At 43.6% G+C, this 25,685-nt stretch overlaps 1 protein-coding gene across 5 annotated transcripts in view; it reads right to left on the minus strand.

Annotated features, from left to right (window-relative positions):
* LOC102917954 (interleukin-13 receptor subunit alpha-2-like) overlaps positions 1–24,930 on the minus strand; it is a 46,765-nt gene extending 21,835 nt beyond the window's left edge. The window contains exons 1-2 of one of the 5 annotated variants that reach the window (XM_076562875.1): positions 24,894–24,930; positions 15,255–15,368 (exon numbers count right to left, since the gene is read on the minus strand). Coding sequence is in view for 1 of the 5 variants with exons in the window: in XM_076562871.1 (XP_076418986.1) it covers positions 11,010–11,015 (6 nt within the window). In the remaining 4 variants the exon portion in view is untranslated. Of the gene's footprint in view, positions 1–11,009; positions 11,139–15,254; positions 15,369–17,129; positions 17,212–19,725; positions 19,772–22,881; positions 23,175–24,893 lie in introns of those variants that run through there. The other 4 variants (XM_076562874.1, XM_076562873.1, XM_076562872.1 and 1 more) reach the window with 4 other exon arrangements.
* Between the last annotated feature and the right edge of the window lie 755 nt (positions 24,931–25,685).

Consider the following 25,685-nt stretch of genomic DNA (forward strand, 5'->3'; position numbering starts at 1 on the left):
AGATCAGCTTTGAACTACAAGATGCTCAGAGCAAATTTGAGATGACTAGCTGAGATGATCCAGTCTCAAAGACTACTTGAATAAGGACTTGAGATAAACCCTCAACTTTGGCATTATACACAGACTGGATAATGAAGGATATAGTTACCTCTCCTAGAATTTGACAATTAACCTAAAATTTTTCTTTCAGGATAAAGAAAACTTCGCCCATACCCAGCAGGAAGCAATTTTAAGAATACGACGCCCACATTCCCAAAGAGGTGGTGTGGGGCGGGTGGTTTTTTGGTCTTTTTAATGGGTTTTGGGTCTGGGATAATTTTCAGTATTTAGGGAGGTTGGTTACAAGTTACTGTCAAGGGTTAGGAAAAAGGCTAAGCAAAGGAGATTAGATTTAAGGTTCTTGTTTAAAAAAAAAAAGGAGAAAGAAAGAAAAGAAAAAGACAATTACTAGTTTTAAATACTTTACATTGGATTGAATTGTTTTATATTGTACACAAATTTGAAACTGATATTGTTAGAAAATGCTATATGTATATTTCTAATTGTATTTATTCCATCCATTTAACAATGTAATGCAAATTTCTGATCCTTGAATGTTATTATTATCAACTATTAGGATATAAAGAAATGAAAGCTAGTAGTTAGACATTATCATAGAACTTGTAGTCATATTAGATATGTTTTAAAAATTGAGCAGAGATGTTTTAGACAGGTCATCTTCAAACCCTTCAGAGATCTACAGAATATGGCATTTAAAATGTTTTAATAACTTAGAAAATTTTTCTTTTTTGAGACATGTCGGCTCCTGGCAGTACCAATCTACTTTAGAGAAAATATGGGCATTGAAGAAACTGCATATGGAGTCAACTTTCATTCTGGCAAAAGTTAGCCACTGGACAACAAAGTATCCTCGAATCAACAGGACAAAATGGACAGACAGATCACGAAACAAGGGACTACTGATTCTTGCCAAAACAAGTGTGGTTATGGCTTTATCAAAAGGCATCTTCTGAGGCCAGGACAATATGGCCCCATCCCTGAAGTGGCCTTCGCATCCGGAAAAGGTACGGTGCCCTTTTCTTCGAAGGCAGCTTAACAGGCAGAGGGCCGATGGATTCTGTTGTACAATGGAACAGCAGCTGAAAGCTCATGCCTCTCAAAAGTAGACTGGCATTTAATAGAGGGATGTGGAGAAGAAGGGGATGCTGAGATGAAGCCATATATACACAGCCAAGAAGAATGGACAGCTGAATTAAAAAACTGTCAACAATTTCCAGAATTTAAAATCCTGAATCATGACAGGACACTAGTGGAATTCAGGTGTTTCTGGTACGTGGACTGCTCTCACCCAATGTGAGGTTGAACTGTTGACCTTGTGTACATCCTACTTCACAAATGAGTCTGTCAGATACACTAAGCCTATAGGCTGAAGATGATGCCCCAACACTACGGAGAAACCTCAGGTGACTGCCCAGGCAGCTGGCTGTTTCTGTCAACTCACAAAATTTTTTGGAAGTTGCTTGCATGCACTTCCTGTTTTTATTTTTGTTAGCTAATATTATTCCCTTCTTGGGTCTCTGAGGGAGTTGAAGATTAGTTAGTTATGGTTGAAGATTAGTTAGTTATAGTTGAAAATTAATTAGGATAGAAAGTACATTAGATACATCTTGGAATTATCAAAATAGGATAGATAATGGAATTATTTTCTCTGATTCGTCAAATACCTGTTTAGGTATTTATTACTTGTATATATTGTATATAGTTATTGTACTTTTGTATATAGTTTTTCTTTTGTTAGTCATAACCTTTTGCTTTTTTTCTTTTTATTAAAAAAACAGCAGGAGGAAGGGTGAGATTTTAGCTCTGAGCTCTGACCTCTCGGCTTTCTCTTTTACATTGTTTCTGTGTTTCTAATTTAATAAGACGGTTGGTTACATCTACACATATCATTGCCACCTCTCAGTCTTTAAGCCTTCCTCACCTCTTCCCTCTTCCATTCTGTCTCCTCATCACAACTCTTAACTCTAACTGATCTTGTCATCAAGGATCTTATCCAGCTATTCCTGTCTCCAACACATTGTCCACACCACTCACAAGAGGAGTGATACATCTAAAGGGAAAATCAGGACTTCTCTTTTTCTCTTCTAAACTCTAATAGCATTTTATTGCCACAGGATGCAAGGTGAGCTTTTCTAGATCTGAAGAACACTGTTTTTATGATTAAAATTTAAAGTATTAACATACAAATAGCTACTTCATTTTAAAAATCTTTTTTTCATTTTTAACTTATTTGAGAATTTTATACATGTACATAATGAAATTTAGTAATTTTTGGACCTCCATTTCCCTCTCCTAACCTCCTCCTTCCTGCTCAAACACTTCTCAACAATCTTCCATCTACATTTGTGTCTTCTTTCTGCTTATGACAAACTGAGTTTAGTTAGTGCTGTATACATGAGCATAGATGGGAGATTATTTACTGGAGCAGGGGCAACTTATCAGTGGCTACATTACCAACAAAAATGATACACTCTTCCCCAACCACCATTAACTGTTGTGAGTTGCTCAAGAGCCCATTTCCCCATCTTTGTGGGTCTTATTCAAATAGCCACATCTTCAGTGAGTCCAATGGCTCTGTCATATCCAGATGACATTTTATTGTGTGTCTTGTCATATTCAGGCTCCTACATCCTTTCCACTGTGTCTTCTGAGCTTTGGAAAGAGCTATACAGATATGGTTGTAACAATTAATGAAAAAGAGGATATGAACTAAAAGAGAACAAGGAGGGGTGTATGGGAGATTTTGTATGTAAGAAAGACAAGGGGGGAGATGGAATTGTTATAATCTCAAAAATAGAAGAAGAAAATTAAATTATAATTTAGGAAAAATTACCATGCTTAATTTTGCACATTTCTCTTTGAATCTCTATTCTTGGGACTAACTATTTTCATGGAAATTTGAGAATTAAAGCTTATGCATCTAATGATTTGCGAACCACCTTTCTGCTCTCCTTCACAGTTTAAGTGGAACGTATAGCTCTTCTCTTATTCCACCCTCTTCAATCAGCTCACCTAAAACATTCCAATATTGACAGACTTCAACTGTGACCTATTAGAGTCTTGGGATCAAATTATGGGATCTTAGTAGAAAGTTTTAAAATCATCTGTCTCATTTTTACCCACAGGCTACTGAAATTCGACTCCAGCTATTAAATACCATTTTCTCTATCAGTCCAAAACACTTAAGCATACAAATTAGGACAGATGGCTCTTGGAGCCATTTGTGAATAAGTTTTTTACATAAGTTCCTGAGTTACACCTTGGAGCCAGCCTATGCCTTCCAAAAGGAACAGAAAGACAATCCTATCATTGGCTTCCTGCTTGCAGGACTATCACTAACACACTGAGATTGGCACTTGTGCACTGGCTCCAGGAACTCTGCACAAGGTAGATGGAAACCTGAAGACAAAAGGAAGGGGAAGTAATGAATGCACACATACACAATCTGAAATGTCTCTGACACACTGGACACACATCAAACAACTCATCTGGATAGAAATACAATTATTTTTTTAATCAAGAACTAACAGCCAAAGAGGAAGACTAGTTGTCCCAATTTGTACAACTTGTCAGTGGCAGATGTAGGACTAAAAACCAGGTCTTTGGACATCATGACAATAACTAGCCACTTCATTTTCTTGACCTAAGAAGTCAGTCTGCACCTATTGCATCAAAAGCCTCACCGCACCCAATTTTCCACAACCGACTGTCGCTACTCAAGCCAGCCACCATACCATTTACTTTTTATATCATATTTCTCATATAGGAAAACTTCTATAAATATGCATTGAGTACAGGGGATTTTGTTTGTTTGTATTGTTTTGCCTGGTAACATCCAAATAAATCTTTTATCATGCATAAGAACCAAACAGCAAGTCACAATGTATATAATAATAATATCTCCTACAATGCATCCTGAGTACTATGTACTTTACAGGCATATATTCACACAGTTCTTAAAATCATGCTTGGCCTTTCATACTATTTTATGACATCATAGAAACTAGAAGCTGAGACACACAGAAGTTGAACAATATGCCTCAGGTCACACAGACTGTAAATGCTGAAGTAAGGATTTAAATCTAAATAATGTAGAACCAGAGCCATGGACAAAAGTCACTGCTAGGTATTTTCCATGCCTAAGAGCAATAAGAAAGGCAACTTCCTGTTTCTACCCACTTGGTTTTATGTAACACTATTGCTGACACAGATTCTCGTTGGCAGTCTCCTTTTGAATGGCAAACCTACAGTGATTTCCTCTTTTCAGCCTTCCTTCCCCACCTCTTCAAAATATTACAACAAATCTCCTTTGCTCTAAGGTTTGGCTGAGGCTGAGGCTGAAAACTGAACTCAGTGGTAGAAAGTCTCCCTGGCCTGAGCAAGGCTCTGAGTTCCATCACAAGCAAAAACACGTGTGTGCACACGCACAAAGAGATAGAGAGAGACACGGAGAGGAGAATCATTCATGCATTCACATGCACACACATCAAGAATTGGCTGGATAATCTTTGCATTACTGGAAAAGCTCCAGGTACTTACCAATAATATGGTTTCTCAAGAAATGTATTATCACAGGCAGTTATCACAAGCCCTCTTTGTCTGCTCCTCTCCACATTAGACACTAAATTGAATCTCTACTGTTTCCCATTCTGCCAGATAATAAAGAACACTGAAAAACTTAAGATAGGTGTTCCTGAAATAGCTAGAGGTCCAGGACAAAGATTCCACAAATCACAAGCAAGAAAAGCTTCTGGGTGGTGCTAAATGCCATCTAGGGCAAATTTCTAATTATGACAAAGTATTTTAAGAGCTCACAATTATTATTTTGGGGAAAGTAATACATTATAGCTGAGAAGTTTACTAGTATAAATAACCACCTATGTTTTATTGGCGCTTAAACTAGTGGGCTTAGAAGTAAATTATATCTTTCACCTATAAAACAGAGGTAATAATACAAGCCTGGCTGGGGTTTCTCGGCGATCAAATCAGATTATGTATATCCAAGTACTCTGAAAATAATAAATTGCTCTATAAACATGAAAGAGGCTTACTTGCAAGGATCTTGTCACTAGTCAGAACTTGAAAATAACTTGCTTCTGTCTTGCCCCCTGTTAGATTTTATACCCCAGTGTTGATAACTAGGCACTTATAATTAATCTCCAGTTTCAAGTACTTTTGCTGATCCCTTATTCTGCCTGTATTGATAGTTAATGACAAAAGTTCTTTATATTTGTTGAGATTCCACAAGTTTAAAAGTAGTTTTTTTTTTTAATTGGTTTAGCCGGTAGATTTGAGAATCAGTGTTGCAAACAGTAAGAAAGAAGTGATTTGGTTGGCACAAGGTCCCACAGTTGACAAAAGCCATAAAGTTGACAACAGGAGGTGAATGGAGGAAGAGACAGAAAATAATCTAAGGCAGTTCTTCTCAACCTTCCTAATGCTGCTACCCTTTAATACAGTTCCTCATGTTGTGGTGACCTCCAACCATAAAATTACTTCATTGCTAACTCATACTATAATTTTGCTACTGTCATGAATTGTAATGTAAGTATCTGAGTTTTCCAATGGTCTTAGGCAATCCATGTGAAAGGGCCATTCAACCACCCTCCACCCTGAGGGGTCACGACCCACAAATTGAGAACCATTGTTCTAGTCCAATAATATAATATATAATGTGGTGCTTTGCTGATAAAAGAAAATAAAGCCTTTCTATGTGGGCATAAAGTAAATAATACCTTTAAACTACCTAAATCATCATGTTTTTTTTTCATTATAGTTGTTTGCAAAGGAAGTGACTAAATTCCAGAGACAAATAATTATTTATTATAAGCAGACTAATGGAATTTTATAGTGTCAATAAGCAGCTTTTTAAAGAATACTTCAGGGTTAAAAGAATTAGTGTTACAAAATTTGATATTTTTCTATTCACATTTCATTGTATCTAAAAATATAAAAGCAATTTATAACAGGACATGGGAAGAAGTAACATGTTAATGTAAGAAAAGGAAAGGGAGGACTTTGATTCCTTGATTAATTGTGATCTACAGGTGAAACGAGAAATGAATTTGAGGCTCTAATAGCAACTTTGCCATATGACTTTACAAAACATCATAGGGTCTGTAGTTTACTTAGCCTTTACCAAGGGTCATTCTCTGTACCCAATACTTCATACAGATTACCACATTTAAATTTCTCAAGTGTTGATAGCAGATTTTATCACCTCAATATTAAAAAGGAAGCATTTGAAGTTTATAAAAAAACATTTCTGAAGGTCATAAAAGCTAAACAAGCAAAGATGTTTATCTTTTTCGAAATCCCATGCACCTTTTAAACAGAGAACACAGTCTTACAACCGGTCTTAGAGATGGTCCATTGTCTTTCATACAAGTTATCCCTAGGATGCTGTACTCAATTGCATCAGTTAGTCTGAAGTGCTTCTAGTGCTTCTAGTCATGGTTTTAGGACATGACTCAAGAGTATGGCATTGCTGGATCACTAATCTTTCAAGTACATCATCCAACAAGTGTAAATTATTCATAGCGCCTGGAGTATGGCCATGACTCAGCATCAGAATCAAAATGTCGGGAAGTTGCCAGGTTTTGAGACCTAATAGCATGCTGAGATTGATTCATGCATCACTAATACTGCAATCAGCCTATGAACTAGTGGTGAGTCAAATGTAATTTTGATAATAACATGTAAATAACATGATCCACAATAGATAAGCAGGTAAGGAATTCTGAATATGATTTCATATACATTAAAACAAATAACTTTGAACCTCACAATTTTATCATGGCTGCCACCAATCAAATCATGCAAATAATTTCATGCAAAAGTAAGACATAAGGAATATAGGTACATGCTGAATGATTAAGGTAATAGTATGCTAATTAAACACTGGTGGGATCTCTATTTTAATATATAATTTAAGCACTCTGTTAGATACAACATTATTATATTTACATCCCTGCTAAGATTGCATGCTGATATCAGTGTTTACTAATATTTACAGAATATGTTCAACAAATCTTATTAAAGCATAAGCGTCATCTTATTCTTTATTCCCCCTTTAGATGGTTTCTGATATGGTATCCTGAGTTAATCTGGCAAGCAAGTTTCCTGAAGTGCTATCCAAGCTACAAAATTTGCCGTTGAGCTTCCATACTAACATCTATATTCAAATCATACATTCAAAAATCACCTCACACATTTCAGCATCTGTGCAGTGTTGACACAATTCAAAATTTGTCTCTAATTTGAGCAGATCAAATCTTTATTATTTTATAATCCCACCCAACAAAGCAACAAAATGCTTTTCATATAACCCACTAAAGATCAAGGCTTTACATTTTTACGTAGGGCATCAATTAGAAAATAATATTTTTTTAAATATTTTTCTTTTTTTAAAGATTTATTTATTTATTTTATGTAGATGAGTGCACTATCTGCATATACAACTTTATGCCAGAAGAGGGTACAAGATCTCATTACAGATGGTTGCGAGCCGCCATGTGGTTGCCGGGAATTGAACTCAGGACCTCTGGAAGAACAGCCAGTGCTCTTAACCACTGAGCTATCTCTCCAGCCCTGAAAATAATTCTTAAAATCATTAAATTGTTATTTTTTAATATACCTTATAGCTGAAGAGCAAAGCACTGTCTTGAGAGAGATCACTGTTCAGAATGTAACAAGCAATCTTCCTCTCCCTCTCTCTCCCTCTCTCTCTCTCTCTCTTTCTTTCCTCTCCTTCTTCTCCTCCTCCTCCTCTGATGCTTTCAAAGACTGATTTGTAAATAGTGTGTCCTGTACCCAAAACATTCACATCATGTAACTACTTCAAAGGCAAGGAATAGGCTGTCATCCAGAGCCTCAATACTCACTACAAACACAATGCACAATGTGCAACAGTAGATTTTAGAATCCTTGCTGATAATTCTACCAGTCTGTTCTTTCATGTCTACAAGGCACAGGCTGAAAAAAACATGGGACTGGTATTTACTAGATCATAATATATTGCATCATATTATGTCTTCAGTTATAGAAAAAGTGTTTGCAAATACAATGAAGTATTTATATCACATGTTTACTTTACAGAAATTAATGTTAGGAGCCTATTATCTCCCATGTACTGTTATAAGTACTGGACATACAACATTGAACAATAAAAAATAATTTGCCTTCATTTCTGGTGTTGGAGACAGATGTGTACTCATCAAATAATTATGAATTGTGCAAAAGAAAGCAAAGCAGGATATCAAGAATGAGAATGGTGGTGGTCATTTTTGATAGGATCATGAGGGAATGTCTCTCAGAGAAAATGATATTAAGATTTTCAGTGAGGGACTTAGCCAGGATTAGATACAGGGAAGGAATTTTCCAAGGAGAAGAAATTGCACAATCTAAAGCCCTATAGCAGTAATAAGCTTAGTAGTTCCTGGAATAGCAAGACCAGTGAGACAGAGATAGGAAAGGCTGGTTTGGTATTGTGGTTTGATGTGAGGTGTGTGTGTGTGTGTGTGTGTGTGTGTGTGTGTGTCTGTGTGTGTCTGTGTGTCTGTGTATAGGTGTTGTTAATGTTGTTTTGTTTTTGTAAATAAGGTTTCTGGTCCTGGCCTTAAACTTGCTATATAGTAGAAGCTAACCTTGAACTCCTGATACTCTCATTTCTGTCTTCAAAGTGCTGGAATTAGAGAAGTTTGCCATCATACCAGGCTTGAGATTAGGAAAGATTGGAAGATAATTTCATCTACTTAGGCATGCAAGGGGATGTAATCATTTATTTGTAGTGAAACGGGAAGCAGCTGGACAATATGAGCATATTGATATGATATAAATTATATTTTGCTTTAATTATTTATGTGTTAGTGTATGCATGCATATGTGCATAGCTATATATGTATGTGTGCACATGTATTGTGGAGGCCAGAGGCTGACATCAGTTATCTTCTTCAGTCACTCTCCATTGTCCTTTTTCAGACATGGTCTCCCACTGGATCTGGATCTTGCCAATTTGTCTAGTCTGGTTGGCCAGCAAAACCCAGGAATCCTCCTCTATCTGCTTTCCCAGCACTGGGATTACAGAAGACCCATGGCCATCTGCCAAACATTTTACATAGGCTGGGATCTGAACACAGGTCTTCATGCCTGTACAGCAAGCATATCAATGGTGGAATCACCTCCCCAGCCTCATAAATTATATTTTAGAAAACTATCGCATGAAAGAAAATGGTAGAACAATGACTCAGAGTAAAGCACTTAGTGAATTGGAACAGGTTGACAGCGGTGACGACGCAGGGATAATTTACTGGTGTATTGGGTGTGGGCGACCAGCCCCCACACTTATTTACCCCAGGAATTCTTGAGGAATGAGGGATAAGAGACTTAGTTAGAAATAAAGAGGGGAGGCTGGGCGTGGTGGCGCACGCCTTTAATCCCAGCACTCGGGAGGCAGAGCCAGGCGGATCTCTGTGAGTTCGAGGCCAGCCTGGGCTACCAAGTGAGCTCCAGGAAAGGCACAAAGCTACACAGAGAAACCCTGTCTCGAAAAAACCAAAAAAAAAAAAAAAGAAATAAAGAGGGGAGAGAGAACAGACAGAAAACACAAGATAGACTCAGGTGGGCCTGGATCCTTATCCACTGGCCCAGAACTTTATTCCAAAGGTCTATTTATAACAATGCCAAGGAGTGGAGCAAAAGACTTCCCTCTTGCTAGTTACAGTCACCTGGTACCCAGGCCCATGGCCCAATGAACCTCTTATGCAGTCCTGCTGGGTACAGCAACTAGGAAACCTAGTGGGCTCCAACAGGTCCCTCTTCTTTATATTTTAAGAAAAAACTCTTGATGCAACTGCATCAAACTTGACATAATAATTCTAAGAAACAGAACTATACAAAATTGTATTTCCTACTCAACCTTCCTACAAACCTACTCTCATCCTACAAACCTACATTCAAGAACAATTTCTTGATAGAACTATACAAAACATAACATTAATTCACTCGGTAACACGAAAATATTTTTTTGAATTAAATATACTGAGGAATATTAACTCTCCCTTTTCTTTATATTTTAAAATAAATCTTGCCGGACAGTGGTGGCCCATGTCTTTAATCCCAGCACTCAGGAGGCAGATCCAGGTGGATCTCTGTGAGTTCAGGGCCAGCCTGGGCTCCTGAGTGAGTTCCAAGAAAGGTGCAAAGCTACACAGAGAAACCCTGTCTCGAAAAACAAACAAACAAAAACCCTCAAACCTAGTTAGAAAACCTAAATTTCTCTATAAGCAGTTATTTTTTTGGGGGGGGGCGGGGTTCAAGACAGGGTCTCCCTGTGTAGCTTTGCGCCTTTCCTGGAACTCACTTGGTAGCTCAGGCTGGCCTCGAACTCACAGAGATACGCCTGGCTCTGCCTCCTGAGTGCTGGGATTAAAGGCATGTGCCACCACCGCCCAGCTAAGCAGTTTCACTTTTACATAAACCGTTTCATCATCACTGTTGATAGCATCTATATACATAAGTATATTCAAACTGTCCCATTGTAATGAAATCATTACTGTCCATTTCACTTCTTAAGTCCGAAAGTTCAAAAAGAGTTCTGGTACCTTTCCTAAAAGTTCCTCTGAGTGTTTGTAGTCAGGGCCTGGCTTGTTAGCTGCCCTTAAGTCTGTGTATAGCTGTCAGAGGTGTAATGACTCTGAAGCAAACAGTTCCAAATACAAAAAGTCCCATAACCAAAACTTTTCAGTTCAAGCAAGTCTCTTTGAAATGTTCACTTTCAGCTATGCTGCGCTTTGCAGTCTATAGCCTTCCGGAACCAGGCTGTTCCCAGACCAGACTAGAGAGCTTCACCTCATAGCCACACGGGCTCAAGGTTCCTTCAGCTAGCTGCCTTTAGCTGAAATTGTGGCCTTCCCAAGGCAACCCCAGCATTGAGAGGAAAACCCAATTACCTGCATTGCTGACCGTCCAAGTGCTCAGCAGACTGGGTCCTGGAATCTGTGTATGCTGTCCTGTTGTACAAGGAATGTAGCCTCAGGGCAACTCCATGAATGCAGTCACATCCTGTTGCTGGGAGCTCCAGCTGCAGTCAGTCTCAGCAATGCCTCAGGCTGGGCTATTCAGCCTGGAGTACGGTTCTCACCTCCATAGCTTCCTGCTTTACAGCACGTCAGCAACTTCTGGAAGCAGCCTCGACTCTGTGGTCTCTGCTGTTCACCACTGCTCTGCTCGCTCTTCATCTTTCCCCAGGCGACGCAAACCACTGGGCATCTCCACCGTTCGCCTTCTCATGGTGTAGAGTCTCCAAGGTTGCCAAACCTTGCTGTTCACCTTTCCCACAGCGGGGCATCTCTGCTGGGCTTTCTGAGCTGCTGCCCATCTTTAGCCTTTCTCATAGCTTAGCTTTACGGCTGAAAGCCTGCGGACCCTTGGCGCTAGTCGCTGGCTCTGCTTTCGCTGGCTCTTGGCATCTGTTGCTTGGGAGGCTATGACGTTTCATGGGTTTCAGAAGTGGACATTACTTTCTGCTGCTACTTTTTGAAGTTAACAGTATTTGGAGCTGCTTCTTGCCACTATTGGTGGTTTCTGGAACTGCCAAGTCTGCCATCCGCCGTGGATTCTTATCCCTCCCTCTATTCAACCTTCACCATATCCTTAGACCTAAAGCCTATATACTCTAAACCTACATTTTTCTGATTAACTCTATGACCTATTTAAACTTACATTCTATAGGACTACTTTGTAAACCTTACACAAGTCTCATTTAAGCCTACATAATAAACTTACATTCTATAGGACTATTCCCCAAAGCCTAAGTCCTACTCAACCCTTTATATCTACTTTATAAACCTTACCTAAGTCTTACTTACATTCTCTAGGTCTATTTTATAAACCTTAACATCTAGAAGAAACGATACCTAAGTTTACAATTAGCATCTTTACTTCTTACAGGCTTATTATAGGACTGCCTTAGATACTCTTTTTTTTTTTTTTTTAAAGTTTTTCGAGACAGAGTTTCTCTGTGTAGCTTTGCGCCTGTCCTGGATCTCACTCTGTAGACCACGCTGGCCTCGAACTCACAAAGATTCACCTGCCTCTGCCTCCCGAGTGCTGTGATTAAAGGCTTGCGCCGCCGCCGCCGCCGCCGCCGCCGCCGCCGCCACCACCGCCACCACCACCACCGCCACCACCACCACCACCACCGCCCAGCTTATATTCTTACAGAAACTCTATAGGACTATCTTAGCAAAGATATTTCTTAACATCTAGAAAAGATTTTTTAGCTAAATTATTAACAAAACCAGAAGTATGCAAATCATTTCTAAAGTTCAGAGTTTAGTCAGCTCTGGTATTATTCTAAAAGTTTTTGAGAGTTTCAAAGAAGAGTATATTTGGCAATGGTTCTTTTAATGCTGGGATTTAGTGAGTTCTGTTGCTATGGAGTTGTAACACTTCTTGCTAGGGAACTGCAACATTCTTGAGACAAAGCCACACCCCAAAGTCACCTTTATTGCCACAGAGCTCTCTAAGCTGTTCCAAAACTGGCAGAGATGTTCAGCTGCTAACGGTTTCTAACTAGACGCTGTCTCTTTACCCAAATTCATAACAGCTCTCCTGTGCCATAATTCAGACAAATGTTTCTGTTACAGCAGAACTTTTAGTTTGTTCTACTGTAAAGTCTCGCTTTAGGCTGAGGGTGAAATTCCTGTATTGAACTTTCATAAAGCTCTCAGCAAAAAATTTCTTGCACAGCTACTAGACCATATAAAGTACTGTTTCAAACCTGCATTGATGCTACATTTCCCAGAAAACCTTTCAGGTATGCTGGCAAACTTTCCAGTTCCCTTTACAGGGTTTTGCTTTTGCAATGGGAGATTTTTCTCTCCTGAACTTGCTTTAGGATGCCTGTGCCACCGTTTAACAGGTATACATCTCTAATTAGATCTTTTATCTGACCTAGCTCCTGAACAGTTTTGCCTCTTAGTCAGGTGCTCAGACTGTGGCTTATTGCCTTAGGCAAAACTCTTAGGGCTTCACTCCTAGTCAGTGAGGCAAACTAAAAGCTTTTGTTTCAGAAAGGTCCTGGCCCAGCTCCTTCCCCAAATAATGTCTCTGGCAGCTGTACAACTGCAGCCAAGAGGCTTGGATTTACTGCTTTATCAGCAGCCCCTTCCATCAGGGAGGAATCTGCCTGTCTGCAGAGGGATTTCTGACTGCTTTTTACTAGCTAGAAGAGACAGAGCTTAGAAGAGAGATTTTTGGGAACTCAAGCCCTGCCTTCCTCATTGCAGGGAGGATTTTTCTGGCTTGAAAGAAGGACAGAACTTAGAGAGGTTTTGCTGTTCTAAGAGGTTTGTCACAGGTGATTTCCCATACTAATTATTATTTTTGTCCTTTACAGAAAGAAAACAGAGAGAAAGTTCTGAAAGGCTTTTTAGAGACAGATTTTACAAAGTTTTTTTTCCAAGAGAAAGATTCCCAAGCTTTCCCAAAACTTCTGTTCTCTAAACTTTGGCTTCAGTATCCAAGACGGTACCATGTTTCTATAGAGTGATAGTGTCGGCAGAGTGAAAGTTTTCACAGGCACTGATGACGAGCAGAGGATTTTGTCTACCTCAGGGACAATGCCTGCCTGCTTCTCCAATCTTAGATCTAGACTGTCCTGAATCAATGCCCACAGGCCAAGAGCTTCCATGGGAAATTTTTTTTTCTGCCTGATAAGCTCAAAGAAGAGTTTTTTTCTACCCGTTAAGCTCAAAGAAGATAGATTTTTTTTCCCCTAGTTTGTGTTCATAGCACTCAAAGTTAGAAGATTGGCATAGGCAACTAATAATTATTTCTGGGCTCTGAGGACAATAATTAAGAGTTCAGTTTACAATAGTTCCATTTAATCTGCCTGAATAATAATGGTAGAAATAGGTGGATACTTGACTTTACAGAGTACCGGAAGGTCATTGTTGTAAGTACAAGTTTGAGAGCCATGAAACACTCAAAGTACTTAGGCACAATGGAAGTTACTAAGAAGATGAGATAGAATTGACATGTATGGTAGAGGAGAATGGACATGTATGGACTAGAACCTTCAAATATAGAAAAGTCAGTGTATGAGGACGAAGGTACAAAGGAGACAAAGCAGAGGCCAGAACGTTAGTTGGTAGTGTTCTCCCAAGTGGAGAAACTTCTTCCAGGACCAGGACAATGACAGGCAGTGTCAGAAGCTCCTGCTAGATGAAGTAAGATGAAGCTTAAGAATAGTCTAGGGCGTGTGGCAGCGCACGCCTTTAATCCCAGCACTCGGGAGGCAGAGGCAGGTGGATCTCTGTGAGTTTAAGGCCAGCCTGGTCTCCAAAGAGAATTCCTGGAAAGGCACAAAGCTACACAGAGAAACCCTGCCTCAAAAAACTATTAGATTTAGCAGTAAAAAGGTGAACAGTGCTGTCTATAATTGACCGCATACAGTAGAATGTCTGAATCACAACAAATTAGAGTTCAAAACACAATGGTGGGGCAAAATTTGAAGACAACAAGTACATGTAACTATTTAGAATAGAAAAGAGGGGACGGGGAGATAGGTGGGATCAGGATGCATGATGGAAAATCCTCGGAGAATCAATAAAAGTTAAGAAAAAAAGAATAGGAAACACAAACAAAGGATTCCCTATTTTTCACACAATTGGCACCATACAAATTATTTCATCCCAGGTCATCCAAATATGTAAGCATTTATCTCTACCAGTAACCAACCAATTCCCTAACAGACAGCATCTGGGTGTCTAATTTATTTGAAAAATCATGGCAGGTTGAGGGCCGATACAACTTAGCTACAAATTGGGGCTCTGATAACCTCCTTCTTGAGTTACATTTATTTCCTATGATAGCTCACAAAACTCGGGAAACATTGCCTAAATGTCTCCATTCATTATAAATAATATTACAGAATATGAAGATGAATAATTCAGTGATTGGAATGGTATGTGAGACAGGTCACAGAGCTTCCATGCCTTCTCCAGGCACCTCTGTGTATTCAGCTACCCAGAACACCCTGAACCCAAATCTTTGGGCGTTATGAAGGCTTCAGTGCAGAGGCAGGATTGATTGTTAAATCGCTGGCCATTTTTAATCAACTTAGTCTTTAAGTTTGTCTTCTTTCCCTAAACATAAGACAATTGTATCTGTGTGGAGGAGATGAGACTTACCACTTAGGAAAGAGTAAGACTTGTGTCCAGGAAATTCAGTCTTTGAAACAAAGATCCTTTCCATGAAAATGACCACAAAGGTCAGAAAGGGAAGATTTCTCTCATGTGTGAAATCTAGAACAGAAAGAAATTGACATGAAAGAGGAAAGGTACTATTGGTAAGTAGACAGGGATAAGAGGGAGAGAAAGGAGGATACGACAGGGTAAATGTGGAGTAAGTACGATCAAAGTACATTATATGCATGTATGGAAACAGCACAGTGAAACCCACAATTACATACAACATACACTAATAAAACTTTGAAGACAAACATATAGTGTCATTCTATGACAGTCCCATTCAGTCACTAATAATGAGTCCAATCCATCATCCTATCATGACCAAATATCAGGGCAAGGTCACTCAAATTTGCAGATTTGCAAACAGCACAATGTCTTCTTTGACATGTTTTCTATGCATTACAGGATTTACATATATGACGAGTTCTCTCATTTATTCTCTTTAAAATATGGACACAAAACATCCCATGTAAAGGCTTGCTCCCATCCTGCCCTTCCTTAGATTGTTGCCACGAACATTTAGTAACAGGATAGTGTTATTTGAGAGATACATGTCAAGGTAATTTAGGATTATTTATCAAAGGGTATCATGTGAAGTACGAGCATTTGTCTGAGGAAATTAGAATCTTCTGAAGTTTGAGTTGGATGGCTGGCCCAGTGTGTAATTGCTTGCCATATAAGTGTGAGGACTTGAATTTCAAATCCCCAGAACCCATGTAAAAGTTGGTTTTGCAGTTCTCTACTCCCAGTGCTGACATTGAAAGATAAGTAATAAAGACAAGAGAATCCTTGGGTGCTCTTGGGCTAGCTAGCCTGGTGTCTGTAGTGGAAAATGACTAAAGAGTGACCCTGATCTAAAACAGAGTAGAAGGCAAAGCCTGAAACCCAAGGTTGTCCTCTGACCTCCACATGTGTACCATGGCAAATATGCATCCACACTCACAAACATGAATGCACACACATCATGCATATTCATATATCACGCAAACTCATGTACATACATGTATTAGCATAGATAGACATGCAGACACACACACAGGAACTACCAAAGTTTAGTTTCACCAACAATTAACAACTGTTTCCCATTTGTTCAAATTATTTTGTTAACCTGTGTTCCAACTTATTGCATTTTCAATAAAGAGTATTAATTTTGAAAACCTGGGACCAACATGATAGCTCATGAGTAAAGGTGCTCACTCCCAAACCTGATGACCAGAGTTCAATTCCCAGAACCCATATAGAGGAACTAGAGAAACAATTACCACAAGTTGTCCTCTGACCCCTATAGGAGTGTCATGGTACATGTGGCAACACACAACACCTATACACATACACAATACAGATATATATATAGAGAGATAGATAGATGATAGATAGATAGACAGATGAAAGATGAATGGATAGATGATAGATGGATGAATAGATGTATAGATATAGATAGGTATGTGATAGATACATGAATAGATAGATGAGAGATAGATAGATTGATAGATAGATAGATACATAGATACATAGATACATAGATAGATAGATAGAGATAGGTGGTAGATGCATAGATAGATAAATAGATGAGAGATAGGTGATACATGGGTACATAGATACATAGATACATAGTTGATAGACAGACTGGCCTAAAAGGATGGCTCAGCACATAAGAATGCTTGCTGTACAGTCATAAAGATTAGAGTATGGGTCTCAACACCAATGTTAAAGGCTAAGCGTTCCTTCAATAGACTCTAACACTAATTTGGAATCACCAAAGCATATATTCACACAGACAAAGACAAATAACAAAGGAATAAAAAATAAACCTACTATTTCTCCACAATATTGAATATCTCTATTTTCTGGATGTAGTCAGAAATTTCATTTGTTTTCTTCCATGTATGTTTTCTGTACAAAGCCATGAGAAACCATTTTAATTATATTTTTACACAAATGTTTTAAAAATGTTTGCTGGCTGAAATATAATTGAAGGTCTGAACCAGTGGAGCACCGAGATAAATTCTGAATTAAAAATGAAGAACAAGAATGAAGAGTACCTGTGTGCTACTAGCCTTTCCCACCTTGTTCTTTTCTGTTTTGGTGTCTTGAAAATGATCAGGGATGAAACAATATAGCAGAACACAGTCCCAAAGAGTTAGAGTTAAGTGCATTCCTCTAGGTGGGATTGTGTTTGCTTTGCTTTGGCCCAGAAGGCAAAACATGGAGAGTCATACCACTTCAGCTCCTTGCCATTGACTTCTTCCTCCTGCACTGTGATCTTCAGGCTGATTCCTCTTGCCTTCTCCTTTCTAACTTTCTTTCCCACTTTTCCCCTCTTTCCCTCATTTTCTACGGAGTATATAAAGCAGAAACTTGCCCATAGTCACTCGATTTTCAGCTTCGTGAGCTCCAGCTCACTGGATAAACACAACCAGGATTGCATGAGATGATGGCGGGGGGGGGGGGGGGGGGGCTCACAGACCCCTTGTAGGGATCTGAGGATGTGTTTCTGGAGCAGGAACCTTTTCTGACAGGTCCCAGTCCCTGAATTCTACCTGTAGCACAGTTCAAGGGGAAAGCCATTTGTAAAAGAAAAAAAGGCAAGCCAGAGAGAAGGCCAGGCTGATAGAAATGAGAGGGCATGGCACGGAGAGAGTTAAATGGATGACAGACATTTGACCAAATTGGCTAGCAACCAGGCCTGAGACGCTGAGCACCTGCCCAAGATTTAGGGCAGAGTTTGGATGGTCTCCGAAACTGAGCAGTGGATACTGCTAGGGAGGCTCAGAAAAAAACTATGGGGTTCCTGGGTGGCCTTGTGCACCATGGTACTGGCAGGCAGGCATGCACACGCGCAGGAAAAGTTCTGCACAACATAGGCCAATGCAGGCCAGGCTGCAAAAATCCGTCGCGGAGAGGTCCTCTCCTGCTGCCAGACATGGCAGCCACAGGACCCGGGAGGCTGTGCTTCCCATGAACAGGAATCCAAGCCTCATGGCGAAAGAGGCTAGTCGCCTGGCGCCTGATTCCTCCTACAGTTCTCCAGGATCATGGAGCAGTCAAGAGAACCTCTTTGGTCCAGGGACCCACGAGGAGGCCCTTCCCTAGCCGGCCCAGCTCCATGGCCAGGGAAGCACAGGGACTTATTGGCAGAATTGGCAAACTGAATCCCTGTGATGGCAGCAGGGCACTGAGAATGTCAATGGACAAGGGCAAAGAGGGCTCTCCCTCCGGCCTTCGCAAAGCAAAAAAATAAAAAATAATTTAAAAAAAGCCAAAGCTAGCCCACAAAGCTCTGAGATGAAGGCCAACCATCTAGGGCAGGACTGGCCACACATGGGGCTCTAGGGCTGCTTCTAGGGATCTGAGGATGTGCAGCGGGTGGGGGTGCAGTGGGCAGATGGAGGTTACTGACCTTAACAGGTTCCTCCATGCCCTGCACTGTCCTGAGACACTCGGCTTTGGGCGCATGCCAGCTGATGAAGGCCCTGCCTGAGGATACCCTGTGGAAGCTGGAGAGGGGGCGGGTGGTGGAGGGTGTGATGGAGGGGGCCAAGTAGGGAGTGTGTGGATGTGGACTCAGATGCACTTGAGAGCCCACACAAGACCCTAAGGGAATCCTTCACAAACCACAACTGGACTCTAGGGAAGGAGCCTCACAAACATACTCAAGGACATGGGGAACAGGGGCTGAGCGTCACACCCTAGCTGCCAAACCAGGGTAATCACACAGCTGCATCCATGCCCGCGCACCACCTCCGCCCCACCATCACCCCTGACACACACAGATGCACACAGACACACACAGACACACACACACACACACACACACACACACACACACCGCAGCTTTCAAAGATGCAGCAGCTGTCTACATGACTCCACCCACCAGCGTGATCAGTACAGCTGCCGGGATGGCCTTGGGTCTATTGACCCAAGCTTCCAGGTCAAGGCACAAGCCAAGAAGAGGCCTCCCAGGCTGACCCCGGTCCTGCTAGGGCAGTGGGGTGGTGGTGTCCCAAAACTGAGAGCACACAGGAAGGTGTGTCACCAAGGGACACGACCACCCAACTCAATGGGACCCTAGGCCCAGCACGGGCTTCCCACCTGGCAGAAGGCCGCTCTGGGATGGACACAAGGGTAAAGGGCAGGCAGCTGTGTGCACTGGTCAGGACTCCAGGGTCGGGGGCCTGAGTCCCATGTTCCATGGTCCGATGGTCTGATATTGAGATGGGAGGAGGAAAGGGCTTCCTTCCAAAACCTTGGCCTCCTTGGTGAAGAGCATTCAGGTGGATGCTACCCCACATCACCCCAAGCAGGGATCACTAGGGGCCGGGGACATCCACAACCTCCCCTCAACAGGCAGGCCGTCCAGGTCCCTGAGCTAGAGACAAGCACACATCAAAAGAAGAAATATTGCACCCACCTGCCCTCTTGCCTGCCAAACACTGGGCCCAGACCCCACCTTAACCGTCTCCATGGCAGCACCAGGCAACCATTCTGACCTACCTCCAGCTCTGTCACAATCCCTCTCCTCTGCAAAGTCCTCCATCTCCCATCCCTCATCTCCTCCCTCCCGACCCTACCCTACACCAACTACCAGGCTCCATCAGGAAACGTCTCTTTCCATTCTCTAACATCCCCAAGACACTGTAAGGCATGGAACTCTCTGTATCCTCTGTGGACACCCACCTACCTGTGGCAGGGCTAGGCACACACAGGACTCACTCAGCTCTTCAAGAGATTCAAGTGGACCTAGGACAGGCAACATAGAAGCTGAGGGACTCTTAACACAAACACCAGGATTCCTGCAGCACACAACCACCCCTATTCCAGGCGTCCTCACACAAAATTCCCTTCAGGGGCCCAGATCCATGGAAGAGAAACAAGTGTCCATAGACAGAATGGGTCTGCCCACCAGCCTGCATAGAAAAACACTAACAAACTCGAAAACACCCCACATCCCACATGCAGATTCTCAATTTCTCTGCTACCCTCTGACTCCCTGTCCCCCCAACCATTTCTCTATCCTCCTCTACCTCCAATTACACCTCTATCTCTGTCTTTCTCTATCCCTCCTTCCTATGTACACTCTAATCCTGGTCTCCAGGGTAGCTAGGCCATGTTCAGTCGGGAAATGCTTTGCACTCCCCAACAGGAAGCCTTGCTTCAATGAGCACTGAAAGTCTACAAAGGCCCACCTCCACACTCCTGACATCTTCCATGATGGAGCCTAGAAGAAAATCACTCTCCCTGCCACCTGGAGACAAGCCTGTCTATGCTCTTCCAAATCTTCCTCTCTACAAAGCCTCCTGGAGACATCTGCTGAGGCTAACAAGGGAGCTTCCTAGTGCTTGGGTTGGGGGTGGAGGCCCTGACTTCCTAGACCGGCCTGGCAGGCCACTTCAAAGGACGGTCCTGCCACCTTCCCGATGGTTGCTATACAATGCTCTCATCCACCATGCCCCGGCTCGCCCTTGAATCCCAAAACACACACAGGACGCACCACTCCAAACCTTGTGATCACCTGAGCTGGAGCTGAACGATGGAGCCCTGTAAGGCTTCTCCTACATGCCAACCCGTGCTTCCCCTACATCCCAGAGCTGACCACCATAACTGTTACATACTGTGCCTCTGAGTCACTGTTTATGTCTTCTCACAGTACTGGGGCACAGTAATCCCTGGTGTACACAAACACACACACACAAACACACACACATACACAAGCCCTCCTGCACGCTCAGCTGTTCTAGGACTCTAGATAGAGGCCTCTGTTAATTTCAGAGCCTTCTCTAAGTATTCTTCCATCTGAGATGATGCCTGGACAGGGGAGTGCAGGACAAGGGGATTTTGGACTTTTGACCCTGGCAGTTCTCCCTGGGTTTAAGGCAAAGTGAGCTAGGCAGGAGAAGACAGGAGTATGCAGCCTGCATGTGAGTCCTGCATCCCAGAGGGGAGGCTTGTCAGGGGAGGCAGGGGCCATGAAATCTGGCCTCCATGGTACCTAAGTCCTACACAGCCTGTTTGTGAGCACCCCTGAGTCCAAACCCTTCTTGACCTGCTTCTACTTGGATTCACTTTGAGCCAACACACTGCCTTACTGGGTACACACACAACCAGCTTGCAGAGGATGATGATGGGTGGGGGCTTTCAGACCCCTTGTAGGGATGTGGGGATGTGTTTCTGGAGCAGGAACCTTTTCTGACAGGTCCCAGGCCCCGAATTCCACTTGAAGCACAGATCCAGGGAAAACCCGGTAAAAGGAACAAAAGGCAAGCCAGTGAGAATATCTGGCAGCCAGAGAAGAGAGGGGATGGCAGGAGGAGTTAAATGGATGACAGACATTTGGCCACAGTGGCTAGCCACCAGGCCTGAGACCCTGAGACCCTCCCAGAGATTCAGGGCAGAGTTTGTGTGGTCTCTGGAAGTGAGCTGTGGGTACTGCTGGGGATGCACAGACAAAAGCTAGGGGGTGGCAGGGTGTCCTTGTGCACCATGGTATGGGCAGGCAGGCTGGCACACTGGCAGGAAAAGTTCCCCACACCGACCATGATGCAGCTCAGGCTGCACAATCCTCTGCTGAGAAGTCCTCTGCTCCTGCCTGACATTGCGCCCAGAGGACCCGGGAGGCTGTGCTTCCGTGACCCGCAAGCCAAGCCTCTGGCGCCCACCCGGAGCTGGTCACCTGGACCCTGCTTCCACCTCCAGCTCCCCTGGGTCATGGAGCAGGCAATAGAACCGCTTTGGTCCTGTGGGACCCAGGAGGAAGCCCTTCCCTAGCCGGCCTGCCTCCATTTAGAGTGAAGCACAGTGACTTGCTGGTGGACTCCACAAACTGCAATCGCATGATGTCAGCAGTGCACCCAGAAAGCCAGTGGCCAAGGGTGAAGGGTGCTCTCCCTCCGCCCTTCACAAAGCAAAAAAATTACAAAAAAAAAAAATTAAAAAATAAAAAACAAAACCATCCAGAGTTCTCCTGTCTAGTTCCAAGATGGAGGCCAACCATGTAGGCCTGGACTGCACAGACATGAGGCTCTAGGGCTGCTGCTAGGGATCCCAGGGTATGCAGCGGGTGGGGGTGCGGTGGACAGATGTTGGTTAGCGCATGCCCTGCACTGCCCTGAGACACTCGGCTTTGGGCGCATGCCAGCTCCTGAATGCCCCGCCTGAGGGTATCATGTGGAACCTGGAGAGGGGGCTGGTGGTGGAGGGTGTGATGAAGGGGCCCAAGTGCGGAGTGTGTGCATGTGGGCGCAGAAGCACTGGAGAGCCCACACCAGACCCTAAGGGAATCCTACACAAACCACATGCCAATCTGGACTCTAGGGGAGGAGCCTCAGAAACATACTCAAGGATTTGGGGACCAGGGGCTGAGCGTCGCCCCCTAGCAGCCAAACCAGGGTATTCTCACAGCTGCATCCCTGCCCTAGAATGGCCCTCACCCCTAACACACACACACACACACACACACACACACACACACACACACACACACACACACAGCAGCTTTCAGAGATCCAGCAGCTGTCTACAAGACTCCACCCAACTCAATGGGACCCTAGGCCCATCACGGGCTTCCCACCTGTCAGAAGGCCGCTACGGGATAGACACAAGGGAAAAGGGCAGGCAGCTGTGTGCACTGGTCAGGACTCCAGGGTCTGGGGCCTGAGTCACGTGTCCCATGGTCCGATGGTCTGTTATTGAGATGGGAGAGAAGGACTTCCTTCCAAAACCTTGGCCTCCTTGGTGAAATGTGTTCAGGTGGATGCTGCTCCATATCATCCAAAGCAGGGATCACTAGGGGCCGGGGACATCCACAACATCCCCTCAACAGGCAGGCCGTCCAGGTCCCTGAGCTAGAGACAAGCACACATCAAAAGAAGAAACATTGCACTCACCTGCCCTCTAGTCTACCAACACCTGGCCGCAGACCCCACCTTACCCATCTCCTAGGCAACACCAGGCAACCATTCTGACCTACCTCCAGCTCTGTCAAAATCCTTCTCCTCTGCAAAGTCCTCCAACTCCCACCCCTCATCTCCTCCCTCCTGATCCTACCCTATACCAATTACCAGGCTCCATCAGGAAACGTCTCTTTCCATTCTCTAACATCCCCAAGACCCTGTAAGGCATGGAACTCTCTGTATCCTCTGTGGACACCCACTTCCCTGTGGCAGGGCTAGGCACACACAGGACACACTCAGCTCTTCAAGAGATTCAAGTGGACCTAGGACAGGCAACATAGAAGCTGAGGGACTCTTAACACAAACACCAGGATTCCTGCAGCACACAACCACCCCTATTCCAGGCATCCTCACACAAAATTCCCTCCAGGGGCCCAGATCCATGGAAGAGAAACAAGTGTCCACAGACAGAATGGGTCTGCCCACCAACCTGCATAGTAAAACACTAACAAACTCGAAAACACCCAACATCCCACATGCAGATTTTCAATTTCTCAGCTACCCTCTGGCTCCCTGTCCCCCCAACCATTTCTCTATCCTCCTCTACCTCCAATTACACCTCTATCTCTGTCTTTCTCTATCCCTCCTTCATATGTACACTCTAATCCTGGTCTCCAGGGTAGCCAGGCCTTGTTCAGTCGGGAAATGCTTTGCACTCCCCAACAGGAAGCCTTGCTTCAATGAGCACTGAAAGTCTACACAGGCCCACCTCCACACTCCTGACATCTTCCATGATGGAGCCTAGAAGAAAATCACTCTCCCTGCCACCTGGAGACAAGCCTGTCTATGCTCTTCCAAATCTTCCTCTCTACAAAGCTTCCTGGAGACATTTGATGAGGCTAACAAGGGAGCTTCCTAGTGCTTGGGTTGGGGGTGGAGGCCCTGACCTCCTAGACCTGCCTGGCAGGCCACTTCAAAGGACGGTCCTGCCTGCCACCTTCCCGATGGTTCCTACACAATGCTCTCATCCACCATGGCCCGGCTCGGCCCTGAGCCCCAAAACACAGGCAGGATGCAACACTCCAAAACTTGTGCTCACCTGAGCTGGAGCTGAACGATGGAGCCCTGTAAGGCTTCCCCTACATGCCAAACCGTGCTTCCCCTACATCCCAGAGCTGACCACCATAACTGTTACATACTGTGCCTCTGAGTCACTGTTTATGTCTTCTCACAGTACTGGGGCACAGTAATCCCTGGAGTACACACACACACACACACACACACACACACCGCAGCTTTCAGAGATCCAGCAGCTGTCTACAAGAATCCACCCAACTCAATGGAATCCTAGGCCCAGCACGGGCTTCCCACCTGGCAGAAGGCCGCTCCGGGATGGACACAAGGGAAAAGGGCAGGCAGCTGTGTGTACTGGTCACCACTCCAGGGTCGTGGGCCTGAGTCCCATGTTCCATGGTCCCATGGTCTGATATTGAGATGGGAGAGGAGAAGGGCTTCCTTCCAAAACCTTGGCCTCCTTGGTGAAGTGCATTCAGGTGGATGCTGCCCCACATCACCTGAAGCATGGATCACTAGGCGCCGGGGACATCCACAACCTCCCCTCAACAGGCAGGCCGTCCAGGTCCCTGAGCTAGAGACAAGCACACATCAAAAGAAGAAACATTGCACCCACCTGTCCTGTAGTCTACCAACAACTGGCCGCAGACCCCACCTTACCCGTCTTCTAGGCAACACCAGGCAACCATTCTGACCTACCTCCAGCTCTGTCACAATCCCTCTCCTCTGCAAAGTCCTCCATCTCCCACCCCTCATCTCCTCCTACCCGACCCTACCCTATACCAATTACCAGGCACCATCGGGAAACGTCTCCTTCCATTCTCTAACATCCCCAAGACACTGTAAGGAATGGAACTCTCTGTATCCTCTGTGGACACCCACCTCCCTGTGGCAGGGCCTAGGCACACACAGGACTCACTCAGCTCTTCAAGAGATTCAAGTGGACCTAGGACAGGCAACATAGAAGCTGAGGGACTCTTAACACAAACACCAGGATTCCTGCAGCACACAACCACCCCTATTCCAGGCATCCTCACACAAAATTCCCTCCCTGGGCCCAGATCCATGGAAGAGAAACAAGTGTCCACAGACAGAATGTGTCTGTCCACCAGCCTGCATGGAAAAAAATAACAACAAACACAAAAACACCTAAAACCCCACACGCAGATTTTCATTTGCTCTCTCCCTCTCTCTCTGATCCCATCCCATCTCTCCCTTTCTCTCTCTCTATCTCTCTGCCTCTTTCTCTCCCTCTCTGTCTCTCTCTGTCATGTGTCTATCCTCCTGGGCCTCCACCTCCACCTCTATATCTGTCTCCCTTTATCCCTGCATGCATGTTTTCATTCCTTGTGCAGAAGTGAGTAACATTAAAATTTTTTTTGGACGATTCCACTGGCCAGAAATACAG

The sequence above is a fragment of the Peromyscus maniculatus genome, chromosome X (genome assembly GCF_049852395.1).
Source record: "Peromyscus maniculatus bairdii isolate BWxNUB_F1_BW_parent chromosome X, HU_Pman_BW_mat_3.1, whole genome shotgun sequence".
Taxonomy (NCBI): Eukaryota; Metazoa; Chordata; class Mammalia; order Rodentia; family Cricetidae; genus Peromyscus; species Peromyscus maniculatus.